This window comes from Pipistrellus hanaki (genome assembly GCF_964339955.1).
Source record: "Pipistrellus hanaki genome assembly, chromosome: 7".
Lineage (NCBI taxonomy): Eukaryota > Metazoa > Chordata > Mammalia > Chiroptera > Vespertilionidae > Pipistrellus > Pipistrellus hanaki.
Window position 1 is genome coordinate 61631714 of NC_140509.1, and position 24989 is coordinate 61656702.

Sequence of the window (24989 nt, forward strand, 5' to 3'; positions counted from 1 at the left end):
GCGTCAGCCTGCGGACTGGAAGGTCCCGGGTTTGATTCCGGTCAAGGGCATGTACCTTGGTTGCGGGCACATCCCCAGTAGGGGGTGTGCAGGAGGCAGCTGATCGATGCTTCTAACTCTCTATCTCTCTCCTTTCCTCTGTAAAAAATTAATAAAATATTTTTAAAAAAAAGAAAGATAAGTGTTAATAAACTTATATTAAAAATATATAAAATAAGTGTGAAACGTACTATAAGAAATAGTAAAACATTCCCCCAAAAGGGAAAATGGAAAATAAATAAAATAATTAAAGAATATACAATATTACAATTTGCTTTAAGTTTTTGAAGAGGAAAAAGAGATAACCAATGCAAAGATTAACACATATTTGTAAAGTATAGGAACAAGTGCACAATGAAACCCAACATTTTAGCTGCGACACTGTCAAAAGCAAACAGTAAAAATTCATGTTATAAATATTGATTCTAAATTTAAGTTACCTCTTTTAAAATAGAACAGTTCACCAAAACACAAATAGTTTTTGGTATCAAACAATTTCTTTTGTGTCACTAACATAATAAATGACACTATCAGATATAGTACATATATTAAAATCAAACTTACGTCTCCAAGTTGTCTCCTTCAAGAACGGTCTGAACAGGCAGGTAGCCAATTCGAGGATGTTTGGCAAAGTATTTCTTGGATCTGAATTTATTCTTCAGCACCTTTGTGAAGTCGCGTACATCTTCCCCAGATGTTGTCTATGAGGTTGAAAAAATTGCATTTATCTCATTAAAATGGAAGATAACTTTCTACAATAAATAGACCATATGTAAATTAATGCAATTAAATCAGTAATTTTATATAGTTTCAGTAGTTTTATGTATGTTTGGAATAACACACAATGTCATGAAAACACATGGTAATCACGGCTCATCATTAAATATACCCAGCAATTAGTTTATAATTTTTTTTTATTTCTTATTGAAAATAAACCAAAGCTAGCTTATTTGTCCAATATTTTACAAATTGGGCCAAAAAGTAAAATTAATTTTGGAAATTTTATTATCTGATTACCTTGTAAAAAAAGGTTCAGTTTACTATTAAACAGTTCGGGACGATGAAGTATGATGGATATTATATGGTTTTAACTAAGGTGCAGAAATAAGGTTGAGCTATGTAGCCTATACCGACTGCAAACATGCTAGTACATACTGTAGTCAGAAAAAGAGAAAGCAGTAATAAGAGACCAAAAGCAGCATCACACTTCTCTTCTATATTGTAAAAGGTACTATCAGTTTCCTTGTCCTTTCCCAACCATAGGAACATAAATAATTTTGACACGGATTAAATTTTTATTCAGTTTTTTAATATCACCAATTCTAGTTTTTATTTGCAACTAGGGGCCCGTTGCAGGAAGATTCCTGCAAGACTTCCGGTGGGCTTCCCTCCCACCACCCTCACCTCTGCAGCTCCCCCATCTCTCTTGCTGCGGCGGAGGGTGGGGCGGGGGCGGGTGGGATCCCCAGGGCGCACAGCTCGCCTTGCCTGCCCCCTCCACGGCTCTCGCGGCCTCTGCCACGCAGTCTCCATGGCCATGTGCGAGCGCCACTAACGCCACTGCATGCCCCGGCCCCCACCCCCGACCCGCTGTGCCCACCGCTGCCTGCCGCTCTGGTCGCATGCAGTTTCCCTCCAGCAACTGCCTTGCTTTCCACTTTCCCTTCTATGCTGTCTTCAGTCTTCACTCTTCCCTCCCTCAGCATATGCAAATTAACCACCATCTTTGTTGGGTTACTTTGCATACTTGCTCTGATTGGCTGTAGGCATGGCAAAGGTATGGTCAATTAGCATTTCTTCTTTTATTAGTGTAGATACGCCATACAGACATCAACCTCATTCAGTCCTTCTGAAGATGAATTTAAAATGTTTGTATTATATGCACAGAACTAAATTACAGCCTTGACTATCTGACTCCTGATTGGCTGTCCAATCAATAACTAGATAGACCTCACTCTAATCTCTTTACAAAACAGAACCAGAGAACTTTCCTATAATAACAAACTGGGTGCTAAATACATTGCCCTACCTGCTGTCTCCATCCCTTTTCTTGTATCCTCTCCAGTCTATCTTTTCCTTCATGACAAGCATTTCCAGGATTCAAATGTGATACTACCAAAACTATTTTGCAAGCAGAAGCTTAAAAATACATAATTATTTTTTAAAACAACTAAATTCTGGGTCAAAACTAATAATAGTTGTATTACTTCCTATCTGTTCCTATTCTACCTAAATATGCCTGCTTCTAGTAAACTGTTAAGGGGACTTTTGATTCTCTAGTTTTACAGAGCACAGAGAAAACATGAATAAGCCCAGGTTATTCCTAACCTAGAATTCATCAATTTTCACTTTATTGAAAAGAAAAGAAGTATAGTAAGGACAGTCTGCAGTATCACTAGGCCTCCATCATATCCACAATGTCAAATCTTTTCCTAATTCTGAGAATAAACTATATAATAGCCTAACATTCTCTGGATATAAATCCTAAATGTGAGAAAGTATAGAAAAGAAGCCATTAATGAAAAGAAATGCAAAGCCCTCTGTAAAGAAAAAAAGGTTGGTATCAGAGATGATGCTATTAAGATTTAACCAGGCAGGACAGGAGAAATAAGAAGAATATAGTTGGGAGTAAAGAGTTTTCAGAGGAGAAAGCCTGGGAGGATATTTTACCTACCTTCAAGGGCATTTAGGCCTTTTACAATGGTTAAGACAACTGCAGATCATTAAGTTTATGAATATATTTACCCTGAATACTTAAAAAAAAAAAAAAGCTTTTCATGTTAGAAGTGCAAAAATAAGGCCCCATGATGCAAGGATAAGCATTTATGACCCAATTTATGTCTATGTCTGATCTTAACATACTGTTAATAACAGGGAAATAATAAGGTAATGGGATCCAGCTTTTACTTGGGCCATCTCCATCTGGCAGCATAAAGGTTTTCATCGCTTAGGCCAGTGGTTTTTCAAGCCATATCCAGGTTTTCAACTAACCCATGAGTGAGGGAAGTGGGGAAGAAAAGACCACATGCACACTGTAGTAGGCTGCTTTGCCAGTCTGGCTCAGCCAGGGCAATGTCCAATACAGTGTTTTTTAGTATCTATATAATAAAAGCCTAAGCACGGTTATGGTGGAATGACCAGAACAACCAGTAACTATGATGTGCACTGACCACCAGGGGGAAGATGCTCAACACAGGAGCTGCCCCCGGTGGTCAGTGCGCTCCCACTGGGGGAGGACCATTCAGCCAAAGGCCAGGCTCACAACTGGCGAGTGCAGCAGCGGTGGCAGGAGCCTCTCCCGCCTCCATGGCAGCACTAAGGAAGAGTGAGCCCAGCCGTCAGGAGCAAAGAGCAGGCCGGCAGTAAGGAGCGAGGAGTCCCGGACTGTGAGCCGAATTTCCACGTGCTGGCTGAGGGACTTTCCCCACCCCCCAACCCAAACCCCTGCCAGTGCATGAATGCCTCTAATATTCACATAACTGTGTAAATATCACCACTATGGAATTCCAGAACATTCTCATCATCCTGAAAGAAAACCTGCACCCTTTAGCAGTCATTCCCTCTCATGTACTATCTCCTCCTCTCAGTCCCTTGGCAACCACTAAATCTACTTTTTCTTTCTATGGATTTGCATATTCTGGATATTTCTTATAAGTGGAACCATACAATATGTGGGTTTTTTTATGATTGGCTTCTTTCATTGGCATAATGTTCTTCTAGCTTATCTGTATTTGGGATTCAACATGGACTCCTCCAGTTTGGGAAAAACATAATTCAAAAGTGTAAGTCCAATTCCACACGATATACTTTTTAGCTAAATATATTTCAGACCTGGAAGATCAAAGCACCTAGACTTCTCTCCACTATGCTGCCATTATGTAATAGTAAAATGGTAATGAAATTTATTTAGATAATGATAAGTAACTAGTTCTCTACTTATTTCCCACAGACTAATACAAATGAATGAATAGAATATTTTAAAAGTGTGTCTGAATCAGGAAATCTACCCTGTAGTAAGTCAATCCATATAACTATCTACCAAAACTCTAAAATTCCTTTGTGTAAGGTGGTGTCTGATGATTTTTTCTTGAATTCTATTTTGCCAACCAAGATTGGGAGTATTTTAAATTTCCCTCCATTTTATTCCTTGGTTGAGAACAAATATAATCATCATATAGAGCAAAATTTAGTCTATCTTTTGCTTGTGTTTGTATGTCTATGTATAAATGCATGTGTCTTAGTCTATATTCCTGTTCATATTTCAAACTGTATATTCTTATCATAAATGCTGACACCTATACACTATTGAACTTCAAGAACATATAACCTTTCTTTCTCATTAATGCAAATCACATGGAGCAATAAGGCTAAGGTGCAGAAAAATCTACACTTAAGAAATGCTAACCATCACAGACAGCCAAGTAGGTTCTTAAATTGTTTTACTATTTCAACTCAAAAGACTCCCTTCACCAAACATACAAAAAACAAAATATAAAAGAGGGTGGGAGATTACAATGATGCCAATTAAACTAATGGGCATAATTTCTCAATACTTAGCATTTTAAGAAAAACATCCAAAAGAACTGCAAATAAAGAAACAAAACTGCACTGATTTTAAATCTCGCCCCATTTTTTTTTGTTGTTGTTGTTGTTCAACTTGTAACTAAGGATGGGCAGTACTGTCTAATTCCTTAACAAATATTTTTATCATTATATTTTTAACTTTGTTTTAAGGAAAACAAAGAAGTTCAAAGAGGAAAATCAAGGTTGTATAAGAGGACAGTCATTTAGCATATGAATAGAATAATGAAACATTATAATTTGGATCATGAATAAGTGCAGACATTATTGTTGAATAGAACCCTCTTTAGCAAGACTTATTAAACATAGAAGTCAATAGTTATAAGTGGTATATGTATACTATTAAGGAGTACATTTCATTATCATAGAACTTATTTTAAAGACAATCCAATTATTTTTAAAAATTGCAAAACAACTCAGTTTTGAATTAAGTTTCATTGATTTTTAACAAGTTCAAATTTAGGCATAATAAGTTCCATGGACAGTACAAAATCATTAGGATAAGCTCGGAGCCTTTTTCAAGTTCTAATGGAAAAATGTGAAACTAAAAAATTCGCATTAATTAACAGAATCACCAAAGCATCAAAAATAAGTGGGGTAATGTCAACGTAAAATGGATTTGGGTCAAACCGCTCCTTAAAAGCTAATGACATACTTTAAATGAACTGAACTTACTGGGAAAATAGTGAAAAGTGGGCATGAGCTGAAAAACCACTTCTAGATGCTGAGGTCAGAGAAATCGCAATGATGCTGCATTTTTAGCATATTGGTAAACATCTCAAGTCTCATCTAAAGAAGCAAGACTGCCAAAAACAAACTATACCAACTCAGTGTAGAGCTTTCCAAAGGATGAATCAGCATTTTCCTAACATTTGATGTTTATAGTTTTATGATACACTGATGCTAGCAGGGGTGGACAGAAGTCGACAACACAACTATTTCTAATTTTTCTTTGTTTTTTGTTTGTTTCTTCCCAACAACATATAGGTTTATGTTTTGGTTTTTTTTTTTTAAAGATGTGATTTTGCTTTACACTTTAAAAAAATTATTTTTTTTTAAGTAAAGTCCTGTGATTTTTTTTTTTTTTGACAGGTTCTGAAAACCCTGAACATATTTGGTTTATTTCTCCACATATTAGCTAATACCAGCAAGAATATGCTTATAAACTCTTGCTTTAAAACTAAATTCATTTGCTTTAAAAATGCAATACAAATTTTGTCTTAGGTGTTGTGGACTTAATAAGCTGTTTCCCATCGAAGCATTTTTTCCTCGTCCTCCCTCTTCCCAGTAAAATCTTAACAAAACTCTCAGTACAAACTAGTCCCATCCAAAGCAAGCATGTAAGCAGCAAATTTTGCAATGATTCCACACCAAGAATTTGAATGCTGGAACTGGCTGATGTTGCTAACCTTTCTGGCAATAAAATTTTGCAAATATGCCAACCCTTCCTGAGCTAGATGAGCTAACATGTCTCTCAGAACACCTTCCTATGCTGACCAGATCTTCAGTTGCTGATATATGTATTGACCAATGGGGAAGTACTTTACTGCCTTTCCCCATTTCTCCTTTTCTGTACATGGATTGGGCCATTGCTCTCACCAGATACACACATTCTTTGTCTGTTTACCTTTCTGTTTAGCATGGACTCTGTTCTACTTAAGAACACACTAGAGGCCAGGTGCACAAATTTGTGCACAGATGAGATCTCTTTGGGTGGACTGCAAGGATCGGGTAAAACCTGCAGTCCAATGGCACATGCAGCTCCTACCTGCCACTCCTGCTCATTCAGGCCCACTGTGCCTGCTGAAGATTCATGCCCAATTAGTCCAATCAGGAGAGGCTGGTGCAGCCACAGCAGTGCTTGCCAGCCATGAACCCTGCATGGGCTGAAACCAACTCTCCAACCCAAAAGGTCCCAGATTGCGAGAGGGTGCAAGCCAAGCTGAGGTACCCCACTGGTGCATGGTTGTGCCAGGGAGGGACTACGGGAAGGCTCCAGAGTGTGTCTGGCCCCATCTCATCCAGATCTGATGGGGGTCAATCAAAGTCAGTTGGCTGGGGAAGGACACGGGAGGTTAGCTAGCCAGGGAGGGACCATGATAGGGCTTCAGGACTTGTCTGGCCGATCAGCCAGACCCCAGCAGTAAGCTAACCTACAAACTGGAGCATCTGCCCTCTGCTGGTCAGTGCACGTCATAGCGACTGGTCAATTGCCCCCTGGTGCAAATCATAGCAACTGGTCAACCAGTCGACTGTCTGCCCCCTGGTGGTCAATGCACTTCATAGAGTGGTTGAGCAGCCTTAGCATATCATTAGCCTATTATGCTTTGATTGGTTGTTCAGTTGTTCTGCCATTTGATCTATTTGCATATTACCATTTTATTATACAGGATTTCCCTACATCTTGTTCATAACTGAAATTTCAACCTTTCTCCTTTAGTGAATCCTGATGCTCCCATGACAATAATCTCTCCTTACAATCATCTCCATCAGAGGCTATATAATCTCTCCCTCACAAATGCCAAGGAAAAAAATATGCACCATTTTCCCCTTAGCCTCCACCTGATCACCCACTAAAACCAAAGTGCCTGTCTATTCCCTTTGACTGTACTTGACCAGACACACTATCATCTGTCACTGCTAGAGATTGACAGTCTTCTAAACCCCATCTCATCTCTGTAACCTTTCATGTCCCACTTTAATCACACACTGGGATATGGCCACACCTCAGGACTCATCATAACACATTTTCCATTCTCAAATCTCTACCTTGGATAAATTTTTCACTGCCTAAAACCTTCTGACCCTTGCTCCTACTTTTTTAATATGAGTAAATCCATTCTTGTCTCCAGGGTCTTGATCTCTAGCCCAAACCACTTTGGGATTTCTTCAGCATAAGGATAGCCCAATCCATCCTAGTACCACTAACACCTTTAAATCCTTCACTCTCTTGGCCTTCAACTATACCTACCACCTTTTAATTCCAAAGCAGCTGCAATGACAGGGTCACAGACTGCAAAGCTTGCCAATTAACCTCAGCTGCACTCTGGTGGCAGTCTAGCAATTAATTTACTCAATTTTTGGTGAGTCATGCTTGCCCCCAGTAGCAATTCTAAATATTTTCCATTTTCCATAATATTTAACCCTACCCAACCTTGTAAAGAATTGCAAAGACTCTTATAAATCATATGTAAATTTCATCATCCTCTTTCTCTAATGGATTATCACATGTTCTAATATACAAACGTTTCTAATTTGAATTCAATTTAGGTTATTTGCAACAGAGAATATAGATGATTTTTAAAAAGATCCAATTAGGGTAATTTTCATTATAAAATTAAATGAAAATAATATAATATGTAGCTATTTTAAAAATAAATAATAATTCCCAAATTCAAACATGTAGTGAGCAGGTAATAAGAAAAAAATCTAAATATTATCTTGATCCATAAACTTAATCACGTAAAAATGTAATAGTCTTTTGTTGAAATTCCCCACATAGAGATCATCTTTCGTTCATTATATTTTCTCTGTATTTCTAGTCCCCAACAATATGCCTGGTATAAAACAGGGTCCCCACTGAATATAATATTCCTGCAAAAGAACAGAAAACACTAAATGCTTATGACTACATCCCAATGGAGTTAAATAATAAATCTATGCCACTGACATTGAACAAATCATTTATCTTCTGTAAGATTTAGCTTCTTCTTTAAAATGAGAATGACTTAGCTAGATTATTTCCAGCTTTAATATTCTCCAGTTAGTATTTATAACAGCAGATATGAGCTCATTTAGCTTCTATGAACCAAGTAACCAAGTATAGTAAAAAAAAAAAAAAAAAAAAAAAGAGTCCTCAAGTAATTTAAAAGACAACTGAAGAGGCAAAAGCATTTCCACAAAAACAGTACAGAATAACACACTCAAAATATTAACTAGTGAAGTAAGGGCTATCAGTAGAAATCACAAAATGACACTGTTTTGGTGAGAGGAAACAGAGGGTCTCGGAATATTTGATACACAAAGTAGGGGTTGAGCTGTTTTTGTGAAAAGGTAGGATTTTAATGAATAGAGAATGGTAACAGGTATCACATATAGTCTATGTCATGTTGTCTGTCTTCAAATATTCATTTTGAGCCTTAAAGAACGAATTCTCAAATGTACAAATTTGGATTACAGAATTATCAGGAAAAATAAGAGTTAAACAATTATTTCTTGGAGAGAAAAATTCCACTTCATTTCTATATATAAATGTCTAATTATCAATTCCAGAAAATACCTTCATAAATAATGATAGCTCCTTCATACACTATTAGTCTTCCTACATCTAAAGACAAACATTGTTATAGATAATAAGCTGATATGTTCCAAGAACTATTTCTGGAGCCCTGAGGGTTTATGATAAGACTTCTAAGTTTCAAAAACATAAGCTTCAAATATAGAAACATTGTGATTCAGATAAACTTAAAGGAGAAAGGAATAAAGACAGTAATGTAACTAGCACACTTTCCTAGATTTGCAAATGGAGATGCGCTATGAGAAATGCAAACAAGAAGATTTGTATGAAAAGGTCTGATCCATTTACCACTCATGTGGTGTTTATTATCATTGCATTGATGTTTTTACATTTGATTTCATTTTCTAAGGCAGATATAAAATGTGTTTAGAGAATGTTGGGTAAAAGATGAATGCACCATAAAGGAAGTTCACTAAAAAGAAAAAGAAAAACCTGCTAAAGTAATTTATTACTATTAATTTCAAGGTTATGCCTTTCAAAGACTCAACTTATATGGATTTCTCCATTTTATCCAAAGTTGTGGGGTCAAAAGCAGAAAAGAAAAACAGTCATAAGAGGTGATTTATGAATATAGGTTGCTGATGAAGATCACTATGAAATCTTCAGAAATGGGCAAAGAACTTCCCAAAGCATGTCTGAAGACAGGGAGCCAACTTGTACAATGTAGAGTAAGCTGTAATCTTAGACATAACAACAATGACTTTGGGAGGACTATATGATAATAAGGGTTCTAGATAATTTACGAATTTAATTTTAATGTTAGTTGGAAAGTGAAATTCATCAGTGTATCAGTGATACTCAAGCATGCACCCACTGCCCAATCACTGATAGGGAATTTTGTGGGTATTTTGCAAAATCATTAGGGATTACTGTAGTTAAAAACAAGAAAAATATTAATTTTATACATCTTTTCTTTATACATTTTTGAATATGTAATCATTTTTATAGATCTTTAACATATACTTACCCTATTTTTTTTTTCATTTTTACATTAGCTTTTATACAGTTTCTTAAATTTCTAGCTATGATCACATAAATATCTCTATATCTATCTATCTATCATCTATCTATCTATTATCTATCTATCTATCTATCTATCTATCTATCTATCTATCTATCTATCTATCTATCATCTATTTATCTATCTCTATAAATAAAGGCCTAATATGCAAATTGTCTCCTCTGGAGTTTGACCAGGAGACTGGGAGTTAGATCACTCATTATGACATGTGCTTACCACCAGGGGGCAGCGTGGGATGAAAGAAGGCCAGGGCTGACATCCTGCAAGCCAGAAGGCCCTGATCAGCCCTGATTATCAGCTAGGCCTAGGGACCCTACCCATGCACAAATTTCGTGCACTAGGCCTCAAGTTAATACTATATTTCTCTCTAATCCAAATCCCTTACAATGACCTTCAGCGTCTCACAAATTGGTTCCTGACTTTCTTTTTAATCCTATCTACTACTCTCCCTTTTGAGATGAGATAAATTCACTTTCTATAAAATTCATTTGTTTCTATTGGTCCTCAAGTCTTTTCCATCTCCTTCCCACCCCTCTGTGTAGTTGCACAGGGTCCCGTGCTCAGAAAGCTCTGAACTTGGCGTAATGCTCTGGTTTTGCCATCTTGAATATCACAATAATTTTTTAACAAGGGGCCCACAATTCAAAGTAAATAGCCAGTGCCTACCTACTACACTCCCCTTGTGGAATATCCTCTCTCCTGTGCCCCAATCACACTAACCTCTTTTTCACCTGCAGACTCCCTTGTGTGTTGTCTCTTTCCTCGACTAGTTCTATACCCATGCAGTAAAGTTATTCTTTCTTTTCCTTCAATCTCAACTCAAATGTTATCAGGAAGATATTGACTTATTTCTGTATTTAAAGTGCCTCCTGTAACCTTTTATCTCATTATCCATTTATTTCTTTAAAGGCACTTACTACAATCTGAAATGATCTCATTTATTTCTTTGTTGCTTGTCAAAGATCCCCTCCTCCTAAATGGAAAGCAGCAGGAGAGTCATAATCTTGTCTATTTTGATAGTACACTGATGAAGTATCAGGGCTGAGAACCGTGTCTGGCACATGGTTAGTACTCACTATTTTTTGTTACATAAATAAATATGTTAATCATAATAATAAATGGTATTTCACACATTTCATGGGGGAATTTTTTCCTAGTTGGTCATTGTGCACTATGAATATTTTGTCTGTTATAATTCTCCAACATTGTCTAGAGGCTTCTTCCCTAGACATGTAGAGTACCTATTTATTTGAGAAGATACTTAAGAATGTGAGATTTATATGTGTATATTTTATAAGTATTGCTGTCTTTTTGTCAATTTTTGATCCAAAAAGTAACTCAATTTCCTAAACCAAAGAAAATGTATAACTCTATGAATAAATTTTGGTTCACTTCTTGGAGGGAGGTTAAAAAACCTCTTTTAGAAAAATGACATGAAGTATTTTGGCCATGTGAACACTCATATTCACTCACTTCTAGTACTTTATGAAAATATAATTTATGTATAATATGGAAAAAGCTCTCTTCACAGTTATATTTATGAGTTTATAATACCAGAAAATTAAAAATAAGCTTAATATCCAAATTTAAGGTAATCGTTAGATAATTTAGAGTAATTCACTCAAATAATCTGTATATACATGACAACAGAGGGGAAAACTTGTTACACAACATGTTCACTGAAAACAAAAGGATCAAACTTATATAAATTAAAAGTAAACAAAATCTTAAAATCAGAGACATGGAAAAATACTGGAAGGTTGCTTGAACAGGAGCTAGATTTATGGATTTTTTTTACTCTCTTCCTTTTCTACATTATTTTTAATGTGAATATGTAATTATTAAACATTTTAAAGATGTCTAAAAGAAACATGACTTCCTATCACATAGTATAATTTTCAATGTAGGTCAACATGAGCCCTTAATAGAGTTTGCTGCCAAGAAAGTTGTTTAAAATCACAGATGGAAATAAAATTCTATTAATTTTTCTGAAAAGTGTATAATAATTCTGTGAATGAACATAATATAGATATATTTACTTAAAAGAAAACAAAACAACAAGAAAGCATCATTAAGCCATTCTAAAAGTGACTTTTGCCCCCAAAGTTGTTTTAACTGAATAATTTCAGATGCTAGTTAATTAAAAAGCAAATATTAAAACAAACAAATACTGGCTCAATACTCACAGGTGTACAATATTCCACCATTGGATAATGTAATTTGTGACCTTTTGCTGTTCGGCCAGAGAAAAAGCAACTCTGGCAGACATCATAGTTAAAATGCTTCAGGCTTCTATATCTAGAGAGAAGAAAATAAAATTCATTGGCTTGCATGCCTATATTTAGTCCAAATCAATCATCTGTGGAAAGAATTTTATCCATCCAAGTCACTACAAAAGTATATTGGCCACAAATGTGGAATTTGCTTAGTGAATAAACAATTCTTTAAATAAACAATTCTTTATTTGCAGAATCTTATTTTGAGGAGTGAAATTCTAAATTTTAAGTTTCAGAATGGAAAAATATCTCCTAGGTCCTCCATCTTCCAGAATGGCAGGTAATAACTAAGAACATAAATATATTAATATTTTACAGAAAAAAATGAAGGACTAAGAATGAAAATGGAAACAAAATGTAAAGGGCATGTGAGATTAATCCTGTAAACCATTAAGTGCTGAATAGCTTCTAAAATCACCTGCAAAAAGCACTTGCAAATCGATCTCAAGAAAATAAATCAGCATATACTAATGTATCCAGCTTATTTTGGCAGGGAAGCAACCTGGTCTGAAACATACACTGACACTAATATTTCTTGACCTATACCTGTTTTAAAAATATGATTGACATCTTGTCTTCTAAATGGAGTTTGTTTATTTCTGCACACCTCATGGCAGAAGGCCATTCTCTCCTCAATAGCACCTTGTACTATTAGTGAGTGGTGTGCCCTGTGAAAATATGCTTTTCAGTCTCTCTTGCTGATGGTGTGTGACTAATGCAATACAAGTCAAAGTCACTGGGTGGGATTTCAAGGGACTAACTTGGTTAGGAAGAAGCATGGTCCCGCTTCCTCCTTCCTGGAAAATGAACCTGACATTAAGAAGAGACATTTTGACATGGGGGGATAAATGGTGATGGAAGGGGACAATTTGGGCTGGTAAACCCACAAAACAATACACAGATGATGTATTGCAGAACTGAATACCTGAAACCTCTGTAAATTTATTACCAATGTGACAGTCCAAAATTCAATAATAAAGAAAAAGAACAAAAAGAACAGCCATTCTGTTAGCATCGTGACCTTGAAGATGGAAGCCATGTGTTAAGGATGACACAGAATAAAGCTAGAAATATGAAAAGAGGATGCCAGTCAAAGGGTACAAACTTCCAGTTATAAGAGGAATAATTTCTAAGAATCTAATGTGTAATATATTGATTATGGTTAATAATACTATATTATATACTTGGAAGTTGCTGAGAGAAAATTTTAAATGTTCTTACCACAAAAAAGAAATGGTAATTGTGTGATATGATGTAGGTGTTTCCTAACAATATGGAGGTAATCATTTTGCAGCACATTTATCAAATCAATATGTACCACATTTTAAATTTACACAATGTTATATGTCAATTTTATCTCAAAACTAGGGATGTCAGGCGGGAGGTTTCAGCCTGATCCTGCAGGCCAGGCTGAGGGACTTCACTGGTCCACGAATTCGTGCCCTGGGCCTCTAGTAACGTAATAAATATCCATGTACCCACATCTCAGCTGTGTTGAATCATAATGTTATGTCATTTTCTTTCTATTTAAGAAATAAAACATTAAAAGTACAATCAAATGATAGTAATTTTTAGTCTTTTGTCCTCTCCTTCACTCTGAAAAATCCCATCCCTCCACATCTCCCTGGACTATAGCATGGCTGTATATGGCAGGCTTTACATAAGCCAGTCTCTCCAGATCAGTTTATCTGGATGGTTCATGTGATTTCACATTACTTTTTAATATAGCATACTAATCAAAGCATATTAACATAGCATAATAATCAAAGTCCTAAATCTTATTGTTCTGTTCAGTATCATCTAATTGTTTCTTGGTATAAAAATCTCACCTCTTCTAAAATTCTAGCCTGCTTTTTAAAAAAATACCATATTGACTAAGAGCATGAACTGCAGAGTCAAAAAGATTATATTTGAATCCCAGTTTTGCCTTCACTTATTGGATATCTGGCCTTGGGCAAGGTGCCTAATCTCTGAGTCTTAGTTCTTCCATGTGTAAAGTAGAGATAATCCTGCCAATCTTATAGGGTTTTTATGGAGAGTAAATGAAATAACAAATGCAGTGTTTGAGCACAATGCCTGGCATACAGTAAGCACTGGGTAAATAGCAGTGATCAATGCTGATGGTTATATCTTATTTGGACTATCTTCCCACTTGTAGTTTGCTACATTCCAGCTATTCCTTTCATCTCTGTCTGCCTGCCTACCAGGTGCTTTAAACTTAGCCTCTCCAAGAAATCTGCTGCATTTCAATGGACCTTTTCCATCTCCCTCTCCCAGAGTTTGCCCTCTGACTTCCACCGGCTGCCAGGCTCAGGCGGATTCTGCCTCCCACAACTACCTGCCTTTCCATCCTCCTAGACTGTACAGCCTCGCTGGCCCCAGGCACTCGGTTCTTGTCACACTTTGGACTGGCTCCCCAGCATACCATGACTGGAGAACAGGACATTACACTCTATTTCTCAGTTTGCCATTCTCAGAAAATGCAACAATACTCTTCATACAAACTATGTTGGTAAAGTCAGTCAAATGACAGCAATTTGTTTAGTTCAGCACACTGATACTGATACTATATGCACCAAATCAAATCCTAGCCATCCAGATTGACCCTCCATCTGCGAAATCACCATCTTAGCTATTTCCACTTTTGGAATGAGTGAAAGGCACATACAAAACCTTAAGTTGCACTGCTGAGTAGTCTTGTATTTTTCATGATTGATTGCCAAATCCAACTGGGGTTACTTCCAATATTCTTTGCAGAAAAGAAACATATATATTCTAATGCATACTTATCCTAAGACAAGGAGGTGGAAGGATCATGACAGCCAAGACACTTCATCTTGATGTTTCTCTTTCACACCAATGTTTCTCTCATTCAGCCTTTAACCCTATACTCTTCTGCTCTGTGGCCACAAACTGATGAATCTGACACTGATCACACTAAAGTGCAGTGGTGAGCAGTGCTCTTGTGTGCAGGTAAACAGGGCTAATCTACTTCATACCAAACTTGGTAGAAGTAAAACAAAGTAACTCCATTACTTTACTTCAGTTGTTATTTAAATTTTGCTCTATGTTTTCCAAGTTTAACCCCAAAAGCCTCAGAATATCATCCAATCCCATCAGGGCCATATATGTATAATATAATGATTTGTGCAGTTATCATGCATGAACATTTTCTGTAAAATATGTAATAGCAATTCAGAAAAGTCTTTGGTTCTGGAACAAAATAATATATTTTTTTAATCCTTTATTGATTAAGGTATTACATATGTCTCCTTTCCTCCCCTCCTATCACCCCCATTTCCTCTCACCCCAAGCACATGCCCTCAACTCCCTGGTGCTTGTGTTCATTGGTTATACTTATATGCATGCATACAAGTCTTTTGGTTGATCTCTCCCCCTCTCTCCATCCTCCCCTGCCTTCCCTCTGAGGTTTGACAGTCTGTTCGATGCTTCTCTGTCTCTGGATCTATTTTTGTTCATTAGTTTATGTTGTTCATTATATTGCAAAATAATATTAAAATAATAACAACAAGCTTCATGTACTGGCTATAAGAAATGTCATTTTAGACAGATAGACTCTGCTGAGCATCTCATTTATTTAGAAGGCAAACCCACCAATGGGAATGAATGAATGGAAGGGATGATAGACATACACTGAGCAGACATCAACAGAACAGAAAACAGTCTCCTGCCACCACTGGTAGATCTTACCTGAATCCAACAATTGGACATTCTTTACAGATGTTGCATTTGGCCTGATGTTTCGCAGTTTCAGCTGCTGCCACTCGATGTAAAACTGGCAGCCAAACCATGGACTGTGGTTCTAGACGCATCCAGTCTATAAACTCTTTCACACTTATCTCTGGCTTGTTGTTGTTATTCTGGTGAAGAAGCAAAAAATATTAAATGTGAAGAAAATTCATTTATTTAAATTGCAGTAAGTGTTGCTGCTTCATAATTTTGTGAAAAAATATTTGCACAATTAAACATCATGTACTTCTTTCCAGGTCAGTTAAATCATAAAATATTTTAGGTTGCCCAAGGGCAGAAAATTCTAAAATTTTTTAAAAAACAGCCCTATCTATTTTGGCTCAGTGGATAGAGCATCTGCCCATGGACTGAAGGATCCTGGGTTTGATTCCAGTCAAGGGCACGTACGTTGGTTGCAGGTTTGATACCTGGCCCTGGTTGGGGTGCGTGCAGGGAGGCAACCAATCGATGTTTCTCTTTCACACCAATATTTCTCTCTGTGTGTGTCTCCTTTTTCCTTCCACTCTCTCTAAAAGCCAATGGGAAAATAATTTTGGGTGAAGATTAATAACAATAACGAGAAAGAAAGAGAAAGAGAGGGAGAGAGAGAGAGAGAAAGAGAGACAGGGTGGGGAGAGAGACATTGCTATATAAGAAGAAGAAAAACACCCCAAGTACTTTCATATACTCAGATTAAAACAAAAAACACTATTCTAGGTATTCTTTTCACATATATGCTTTAACCTCATAAAATTCACTCATCTAAGTGAGTAAAAACCTGTGAAAGTAAAACTCACTGATTACTTTCCAAACTTGAAGGCCATTATAAATGGTACATAAAAACTGTTATTTTTGTGTCCTGCTCCAGTCCTATTACAACATCACACTGAGTGTACAGTACTACAAATATATTTGGCAAGATTTCAAAATTTATAACAAAATGTATAAAACATCTTAGTCCCCCCCTGCAAATCCTAAGACTAATTTATTGTCATATGTGCCAAATTAAATTTGTACAAACATCTTTCTTCTGTTGTTGTCAAAGTCATTCTATGAACCAGGACATAGGAAATTACATTTAGAATTTTTCAACTGGTATTTTTTATTAACTCTAAAATAAGAAAAAGGGCTATTATAAAACATAATAACCCATAACATCAATTCACCTTAAAAAGATGGCGTGAGCAATATTTTTTTCTCTTCAATGATAAATCACTGAGTATGCTTTGAGAAAATATCTGTAGGCTATACTTTAAGTAAACGTATAATATCACCAGTAACAGTTCTAAAATGCTTTATATACAGTAAGCATTAAAAAGAAACTAAAATTATTTTTCAGTTTAACATTACAGCTTAGACCAGTATAAAACTTTGTGTATCATTCTCCTTTTGCACATAAGTTCTCAAAAAAGAAAAAAGACCTTATTTTAATAACATTTTTATTTTATATATGTTTTAAAATCTTGCCTCCAAGGAACTCAGGACTGAAATATTTATTAAGTAGCTGTGATATTCAAGGCACTGTGCACAGGGATACAATAATAAAAAGGTAAAAATTATCCTTATTAATGAAGCTTAGATTTTTATGAAAGAAAAAACTGAATAGGCAAATATACAATTTAGTATATACACTAATAAAAGAGAAACATGCAAACTGACCATCCCTATGCTATGCCCACCAGCCAATCAGGAGCAAGTATGCAAATCAAGCCAACAAAGATGGTGGTTTATTTGGATACACAGGCATGTAGAAGGAAGCCAAGTACTGCAGAAGGAAGTGAGGCAGCAGAGACAGGTGGGAGCTCCAGTCACAGGAAGCCCTATTCTTGCAGGAATCTTCCTGCAATGGGCCTCTAGTGTAATGATTATGATAATGGTAAGGAGCACCCTAAGAAGGTAGAGGCAATACAGGTGAATAGGGTAACACATAACCTTATCTAAAGAGGCCAGAGAAAGGTTTAAATAAGGTTTTAGATTTAAGGAGAGATCTAAAAAATAAAGATTGGTGATGGAAAGAGTTTGTGGGCAGAGGATATGGAAAAACATTCTGAATAGAGTATACATGTCCTAAGGCACTAAGGCAAGAATGGAAGGACTGAAGTAGTGTGGGTAGAAAAGCAGGGAGCAAAGGGATAAGTGACACAAAATGAGGCCAGGGCAAAGGCAGGGCCAGATCACAGCAATCTGACAGCACATGTTAAAGAGTGTGGATTTCATATATTGAGAAACAGCTATTCTTGAGGTGATAACCATCTCTTGAATCAAATATGCCTTAAGAAACAAAATACAAACTTACTGAAATGGCACCCAATGTTCTTCACCATTTGGCTCTAGCCCAAGTTCCCTGTCCCATTTCTTGGGAAATTATCAAAACTCTTCCTCAGTACACCCTGTACAGCAGCAATCCTGTGTGTTTACCTGTTGGAAACAGCTGCGGACACTGGGTTCAATATTGCTGCCTCCAAAAGCTGCTACTTCTCCCAGCTGCCGGGGGATCTGAATAGCATCATGTAGTAAAATGCCCAGCTGCCGCTGGTCACACATTTCTGTCGGTCCAGCCACTTCCTTGAAGAGATCTGCAAGGAGAAAAGGCAAGAGGTTAACTTCCATCTGCCCGCAGTGTTCTCTTATGTCTTTGGTGATGGGGATTGAACAATGAAGATTAATATATATATATATCATGAGGACATGAATCAATTAGTCATTTCCTGAATTCTGACAACCTTGATATTCTGTGTCTGTAATCAGGAGATTGGTTAACCACATGCTTCTGAAAACAACCTCCTGTTGTATGTCAATACATTTAAATAGACCAGTAACTACAGATTTTCTTTACAAATGGTACAAAAAATACGTGTGGGTTTCATTCAGTGATTTCAGTAAGGATTTCCCTTCTAATTGAGAAAAACAGTCAGCCAAGACGAAGCTTCTCAGGACTTGTCAAAGAAATAAATGTGCCTTCCTGGCAAATCTTTACATTTTAACGATTTGTTTACTAACGTTTTGTGTTCACTCCTAAATTTAATATTCTATTAAATGTATATTTTTGCTTCTTTTAAAGATTACTATACTTAAATCTATTTTATGTAAAAACATTAAGAACTACAAGGAAGAGTTTTTTATTTTTAGGTGTTTTATGTGGGGTTTTTTAGGCCCAATCAGTCTCAGTCCTCATAAGCTATAAAAATAATTTTTGTTTTATTTCATTTCATATACTAAAATACATTTTTTCAAATTTTAAAAACATAGTAACAAAACTCATGCTTGCTTTCATAGTTCTTTAGCCTTTTCTATTCATTAAGAAAACACTAATTTATTTCATAGCTCTCTCGATTCAATAAAATTAAAACTCTTCTCTCCTTTCCAGTGTTTGCTTATCTTCCTTTTGCCACTTGAAACATTTTGAAGATTTAAAATTATTAGCTTGTCCCAAGAAATAAAGCTAATATGATTAAATAAGTTACTTTAGGAGTGGGGAGAAATTCTATGTAAAAACCACCCACTTTGTTATAGAAACTACTTCTTTTTGAAAAGAAATTTCCAAGTTCTGAATATTCATAATCACAAAAAATCTAAACGTTTTTCATGTGAAGTTTCCAAGAACAGAAGGGGAGTAAATATTTATGGGATCCTACAAACCATAAAAAAGCCACACCAATTGATAAATATTATAAATATCAGATCAAAATTTATATTCCCTTTATTTTAAAGGAGAATAATGCCAGATCTAATGCTGTCAGCATGCACTTTCAAACAACTGAACCGGGATTAGTGATATTTACAGAGTTATTATCATTAAATATGACTTTAATTATGAGTATACATAGGGAAAGCAAATTTAATTAAGATAAATTTAATTTTTATTATCATTTGTTCACTTCAATTTTGTTAGAGTTCTATTTGTTTCTCTTCATTTGTCAAAAATAAGATGATCATGGCCAGAAAAATATCTGTCCAGGATTCTTACTATTTTAATCTTTTAAGCTCATTTTAAACTTGTCCTGGGAAGAGACCTCTTAGATAAACAGTGTTGATGCACATATGTAATAGCCTGTACAGAGGAGTGCACGTGTTCAACAAGATCAATCATGTCCAACTTTCATCTTTTGAGACAAGTAGCTATATTGCTATGCTACCATTAAGGTAAAACTACACACAAACCAGGAAAGGTTAACATTAACATCAGAAATGTTGACATTTCTAAATTATCATATATGTTCACACTTTTTATGTCATAGTCAGAAGTAAAAAGGAACAGCAGAATGTGGGAATGGGCCGGAGGGAAGTCACAATCTAAAACACAAGATCCAATAAATTAGCACAGAAGAGATGTCAAAGGCCACTGAAAAGGATCTTTGTAAATGTGTTTTTGATGAGGCAAATGGACCACCAGCTATAGACAGAAAGGCCAAGGTGTTGTTTGAATCTAATGAAGGGATATTTTCAGGAAGGCCTCAAGAGGGAGGTGCCACAGGGTAAAAACACCTGCCCAGTCACTCAGCTACTAAGCAGCAGAGCTGAGGTTTGAAAGCAGGTCTCTCTGGTGTATGGGCCTTTTATTTTCCAAATACCAAGATTCCTCGTTTAATTATTTGTCTAACTATGTCTATAACAGTTCTAGTTCTATATATTTATATATATAGAAAAGGCTTGGGCTTTAGAGTCAGAAAACTCTGTGATCCAATCCTAACCCCACAATTATTGTCACTGTAGCCTTTGACTAGATTTGTAACCTATCTCAGCATTAATTTTTTCATCTGAAAAATGGAAACCATGATGCCTACATCATTATGGGATGATTATTCTCAGAATTAAATGAGATACAACTTATAATTAGTTCTCACTTCACCAAGACACCTCACCTCTTGATCCTATTATCAGCTTTTCATTATACACAAGTCCACTATGTTATTAACACCATCAGTCTAGCTTGGACATGTAGAGTAAGGGTTAAAAAAATGGGAACTATTATTACTAGCCAAAAATATAAAGTAAATCTCCAATAAAATGATCATTCCCATTATTAAAAACACTATTGGTATAAGAATGGTCTTACGTACATCTGTATTTTTCTTCTAAGAGACCTTTAGAGAGAGACATCAATCCAATCTTCAAACTCAGCACTCTAATTTTTCCAGTCCGATCCCTGAAATTATAAGAATCTCAATGTCTTACATAAATTTAAAACAGTATGTGAAATATTTCCGAATATCTATTTTCTTGAGGGTAAACCATTAAAAAATAATTGCATCTTAAAGTTCTGACTTTTCTATTCACATTTAATAATTAATGTTAAACCTACACCATAATTTCATTACATAGTTTAATAGTATGTTCGACCTGGTTTAGAGAATAGATAGCCTGAAGTCACGTTACACCCAATATATAAACTAGGAAGAATAAATTAAGGCAAAATTAAAACTTTAATTATAAAGCTGAAAATATATCATTTTATAAATACTATAAAATCTATTTATTAATAACTACAAATGCAAAATTCAAAGTAGATACATATATGCATGTGAGTTAACTCAAGAAGATATATCTAAGATCAAATGTCAGAAAAATGACTGAAAAATTAGCTATATACTGAGGGCTTCTCACTGCTGAATACTAAAATATGTATTGTCTAATTGATGTGTGTCTTTGTCAATGCAGTTTTTGTGTTACAATTGCAATTACACTAGCCATTGGTCTTAAACAGATAAGTGTGGAATCTCTATTTGGGGAAGCATCAAGGTATAATTAAATTCAAAGTAATTAATCAACATGAGAAAATAGCTTTTACACTATACCAATAAAAGACCATTTCAATTTTACTTATAAGCAGACTAAAAAACAAAAAATTTATTTTATTTTAAAGCAGAAAGTTGTTATATTCTATCATTTATCAAAGAATTACTGAACTGTCTACCAAATGTTACTTGCTATCCTAAATCTGGGGGATGGGGAAAGTAAATGCAGAAACTATAAAAATTAGCAATATGATGATCCTTGCTATGGAAACATAGTCAAGAAAAAAGTCTTTATTGCTATCTTTACATTTCATATTCAGAATCAGTTTTCAGTTATATTGTTGCTGATAATTTTCTTAAAATATGTTTTTAATTTACAAATAAAGCATTAAAAACCTATAAATAAAATTTTGCATAATTATATGAATACATAAAATTTAGTAATTCATGCTATTCTAAAACAAGCAAATATTTGTATTGTGGAACTTTAATTTTAGGTAGTCTTATTGTCAAACTGCATTTCAGTCTTAATTTTATTGATATTTTTGCTATTAATATTAACTGACATCTTCCATTCACAAATTGTAAATACTCTGGTAAGTTTTTTATACCTATCATGACATAAAATAAAATTTTTTTTTAAAATGCTTAGGTATTGCTATAATGTACTTTAAAAACCAAATATCTATAATATATTATGTCATATCCAACAAATCTCTTGAACCTTCACTATGCATGTATACAACATTCAGAATTGCCCTATGAAACAAGCTTTAAAAATAAATGTAATTATTATAAGCAGAATTTCTAAGTTAATATATACTGTATATTCCTGTTACTTACAATTATCTTAAATGGAGCTATGCTAAAAATTTTGCTTCTAGTTCATATTTTTTAGGCATTTCTAATTATCATATGCAAATAGACAGTGTCTCTTTTCTTTCCTCCAGAAATCAGGAAATTTTATTCTTTGGACATAATCAGACAGTAGATTTGCAGAAGATAACAAAGGGCTGTGTGGATAGACTAGTACATAAATATGCCTAAGAACAAAGCAATCCCTTATGGGGGAAAAAAGATCAAAATGATAGGCATTACAGGATGACCTCGAGTCTGTGGTGTCAACAGAAGAAGAAAAAATCACCAGAAATACTACTGAAAATGTCAGTCATGTATTCATCACACCATCAACAATTATGAAGGCTTACGATGATCCCACCATAGGGATCACTACAAAAGTACAAGACACAGTTCTTACCCATGATATGCTCATACACTGTGGAAGTGAAACAAGAAAACAACTAGAGAATCATAAGAATATACAAACCAACCTTGATGTATGGAAATAATCAATATAGGTTAATGATAGCTGACTAATTAATGGTTGGTGATTAGTCTAAATAGTCCTTAGCATAACAACATTTGATTAAAAATATGTAAGTTGGACATTGGAGCATGACATGGCTCACCGGTCCCAACTAGGAGAAAGTATCACAAGAAAAGGTAAGGAAGGGAATGAATAGAGGGAGGCATGTGAGCACCAGTGACAAGACTCATACAGGTGTCAAGAACTTGCATCAAGGCTAAATTGTTGATAAAGTTGTCCAGATGATATGGGGCCAGACGACGCAGGGCTTTGGTGTTAAAAAAAGTATCTGGATTTGAGAGGCAATAGCGAGCTAGGAAAATTTATTATTGTGTGACACAACCCAATACTTAAGTATTTGGTTTCCTGATAGTTTTCATAATTAACTCCTGACATTAGTTTAACTGGAAAGATATGTACCCTACAATTTATATCTATCTTGGAAAAGTAGAAAAAAATAACCTCATACTACAGCAAGTGAGGTTAATATTTTCTACTGAGACAAAAGCATTTGAACCAAGTCTTCTAACTATTACTTTAAATAATAATTTAAACAATTTTGATTTCCATTAAATGTAGAAGGAAGATTTTGAAATTAAGACTTTTTACCCTGGGAAGATAAAGACTAAGACTATGAAATCTTATAAATGGAATCAATTTCATTTATATTATTTATGAAGACCTTTCTACATATTAGTTTATTTGGCCTTCATAGTCACTTATGTGTGGTGATCCAAGCAGATGTTTCATTGCAATTTTTCAGTTGAGAAATTAAGATGTCAAAAGTGAAGTGGTTACCAAATCATACAGCAACCAGAAAAAAATATTTGCATTCTTATTATCACAACAGAAGAAAACAGATTTTTCAATATTAGGAGAAGGGAGGTAGATGTTAAAACTTCAAAACAAAACCCAAAAACAAAAACAACAACAACCCTCCCCCCCCCCAAAAAAAAACCAACAACAGTAAACTTAGGATAAGTAATAAATACTATTTTTTCTTAGCTATGGCAATGTGGTAAGTATAACCAAGCAATATTAAAAAATGAATATTAGTGCCATACCTACCACTATAATGCAATAGGTGGCCAAGGATAAATTGTCTTGTCTCACTAGGTCAGTTTCTTAATCAGTAAAATAAGGAGGGTAAAATGATAGGTCCTCATAGTCCTACTGAATTCTATGATCTGCTGTCTGATTATCTGCTGTCTATATTTTAAGAGCTGGTTGAACATACTTCAAGAGCTGCAAATGCCAGTTCTGTCTGCATCATACTACACAAAGTAAGGGAGTCAAAACATATGGTAACTGAAAGAATGTCAGACAGCTGAATAATGAAAGGGTTAGATCATGGCACAATTTCCAAGGTTCAGAGACTTCTTAGGGTTCATTATTTTCTGGTGCATTGGAAGAGTAGATATATAGTTTCTATCAGATTCTCAAAGGGAACTAATGGTTTGAAAAGAGTTAAACACTCTTGTTAAGAAATATGAATAGTCAGCCGAAACCGGTTTGGCTCAGTGGTAGAGCGTCGGTCTGCGGACTGAAGGGTCCCGGGTTCGATTCCGGTCAAGGGCATGTACATTGGTTGTGAGCATATCCCTGATGGAGGATGTGCAGGAGGCGGCCGGTCGATGTTTCTCTCTGATCGATGTTTCTGGCTCTCTATCTCTCTCCCTTCCTCTCTGTAAAAAATCAATAAAATATATTTATAAAAAAAAAGAAATATGAATAGTCATAGTTACTAGAGATATTTGGGCAATCAATTCTGGCCATCTGACACTATTGTAATATAAGAGACCATGTTTTCTTCCTAATGTTAATTCATGATATTTCTCCAAGATAGAGAAACTAAACAGACTAGACATCGTTCTGACCCACAAATGGTCTTTGCTATATTTCTTGGACATGAAAGGGAGGCATA

The 24989-nt window shown here is 35.3% G+C and overlaps 1 protein-coding gene across 6 annotated transcripts in view; it reads right to left on the reverse strand.

Annotated features, from left to right (window-relative positions):
- UTRN (utrophin) overlaps nucleotides 1–24989 on the reverse strand; it is a gene marked incomplete at its 3' end in the record, with an annotated part of 411728 nt that overhangs the window by 26495 nt on the left and 360244 nt on the right. For 5 of the 6 annotated variants that reach the window (XM_084889907.1, XM_084889908.1, XM_084889909.1 and 2 more), the window contains 5 exons: nucleotides 21025–21110; nucleotides 18383–18540; nucleotides 15926–16095; nucleotides 12125–12236; nucleotides 604–740 (listed from right to left, as the gene is read on the reverse strand). In XM_084889907.1, coding sequence (XP_084746033.1) covers nucleotides 604–740; nucleotides 12125–12236; nucleotides 15926–16095; nucleotides 18383–18540; nucleotides 21025–21110 — 663 coding nt within the window. Of the gene's footprint in view, nucleotides 1–599; nucleotides 741–12124; nucleotides 12237–15925; nucleotides 16096–18382; nucleotides 18541–21024; nucleotides 21111–24989 lie in introns of those variants that run through there. The other variant, XM_084889910.1, reaches the window with a different exon arrangement.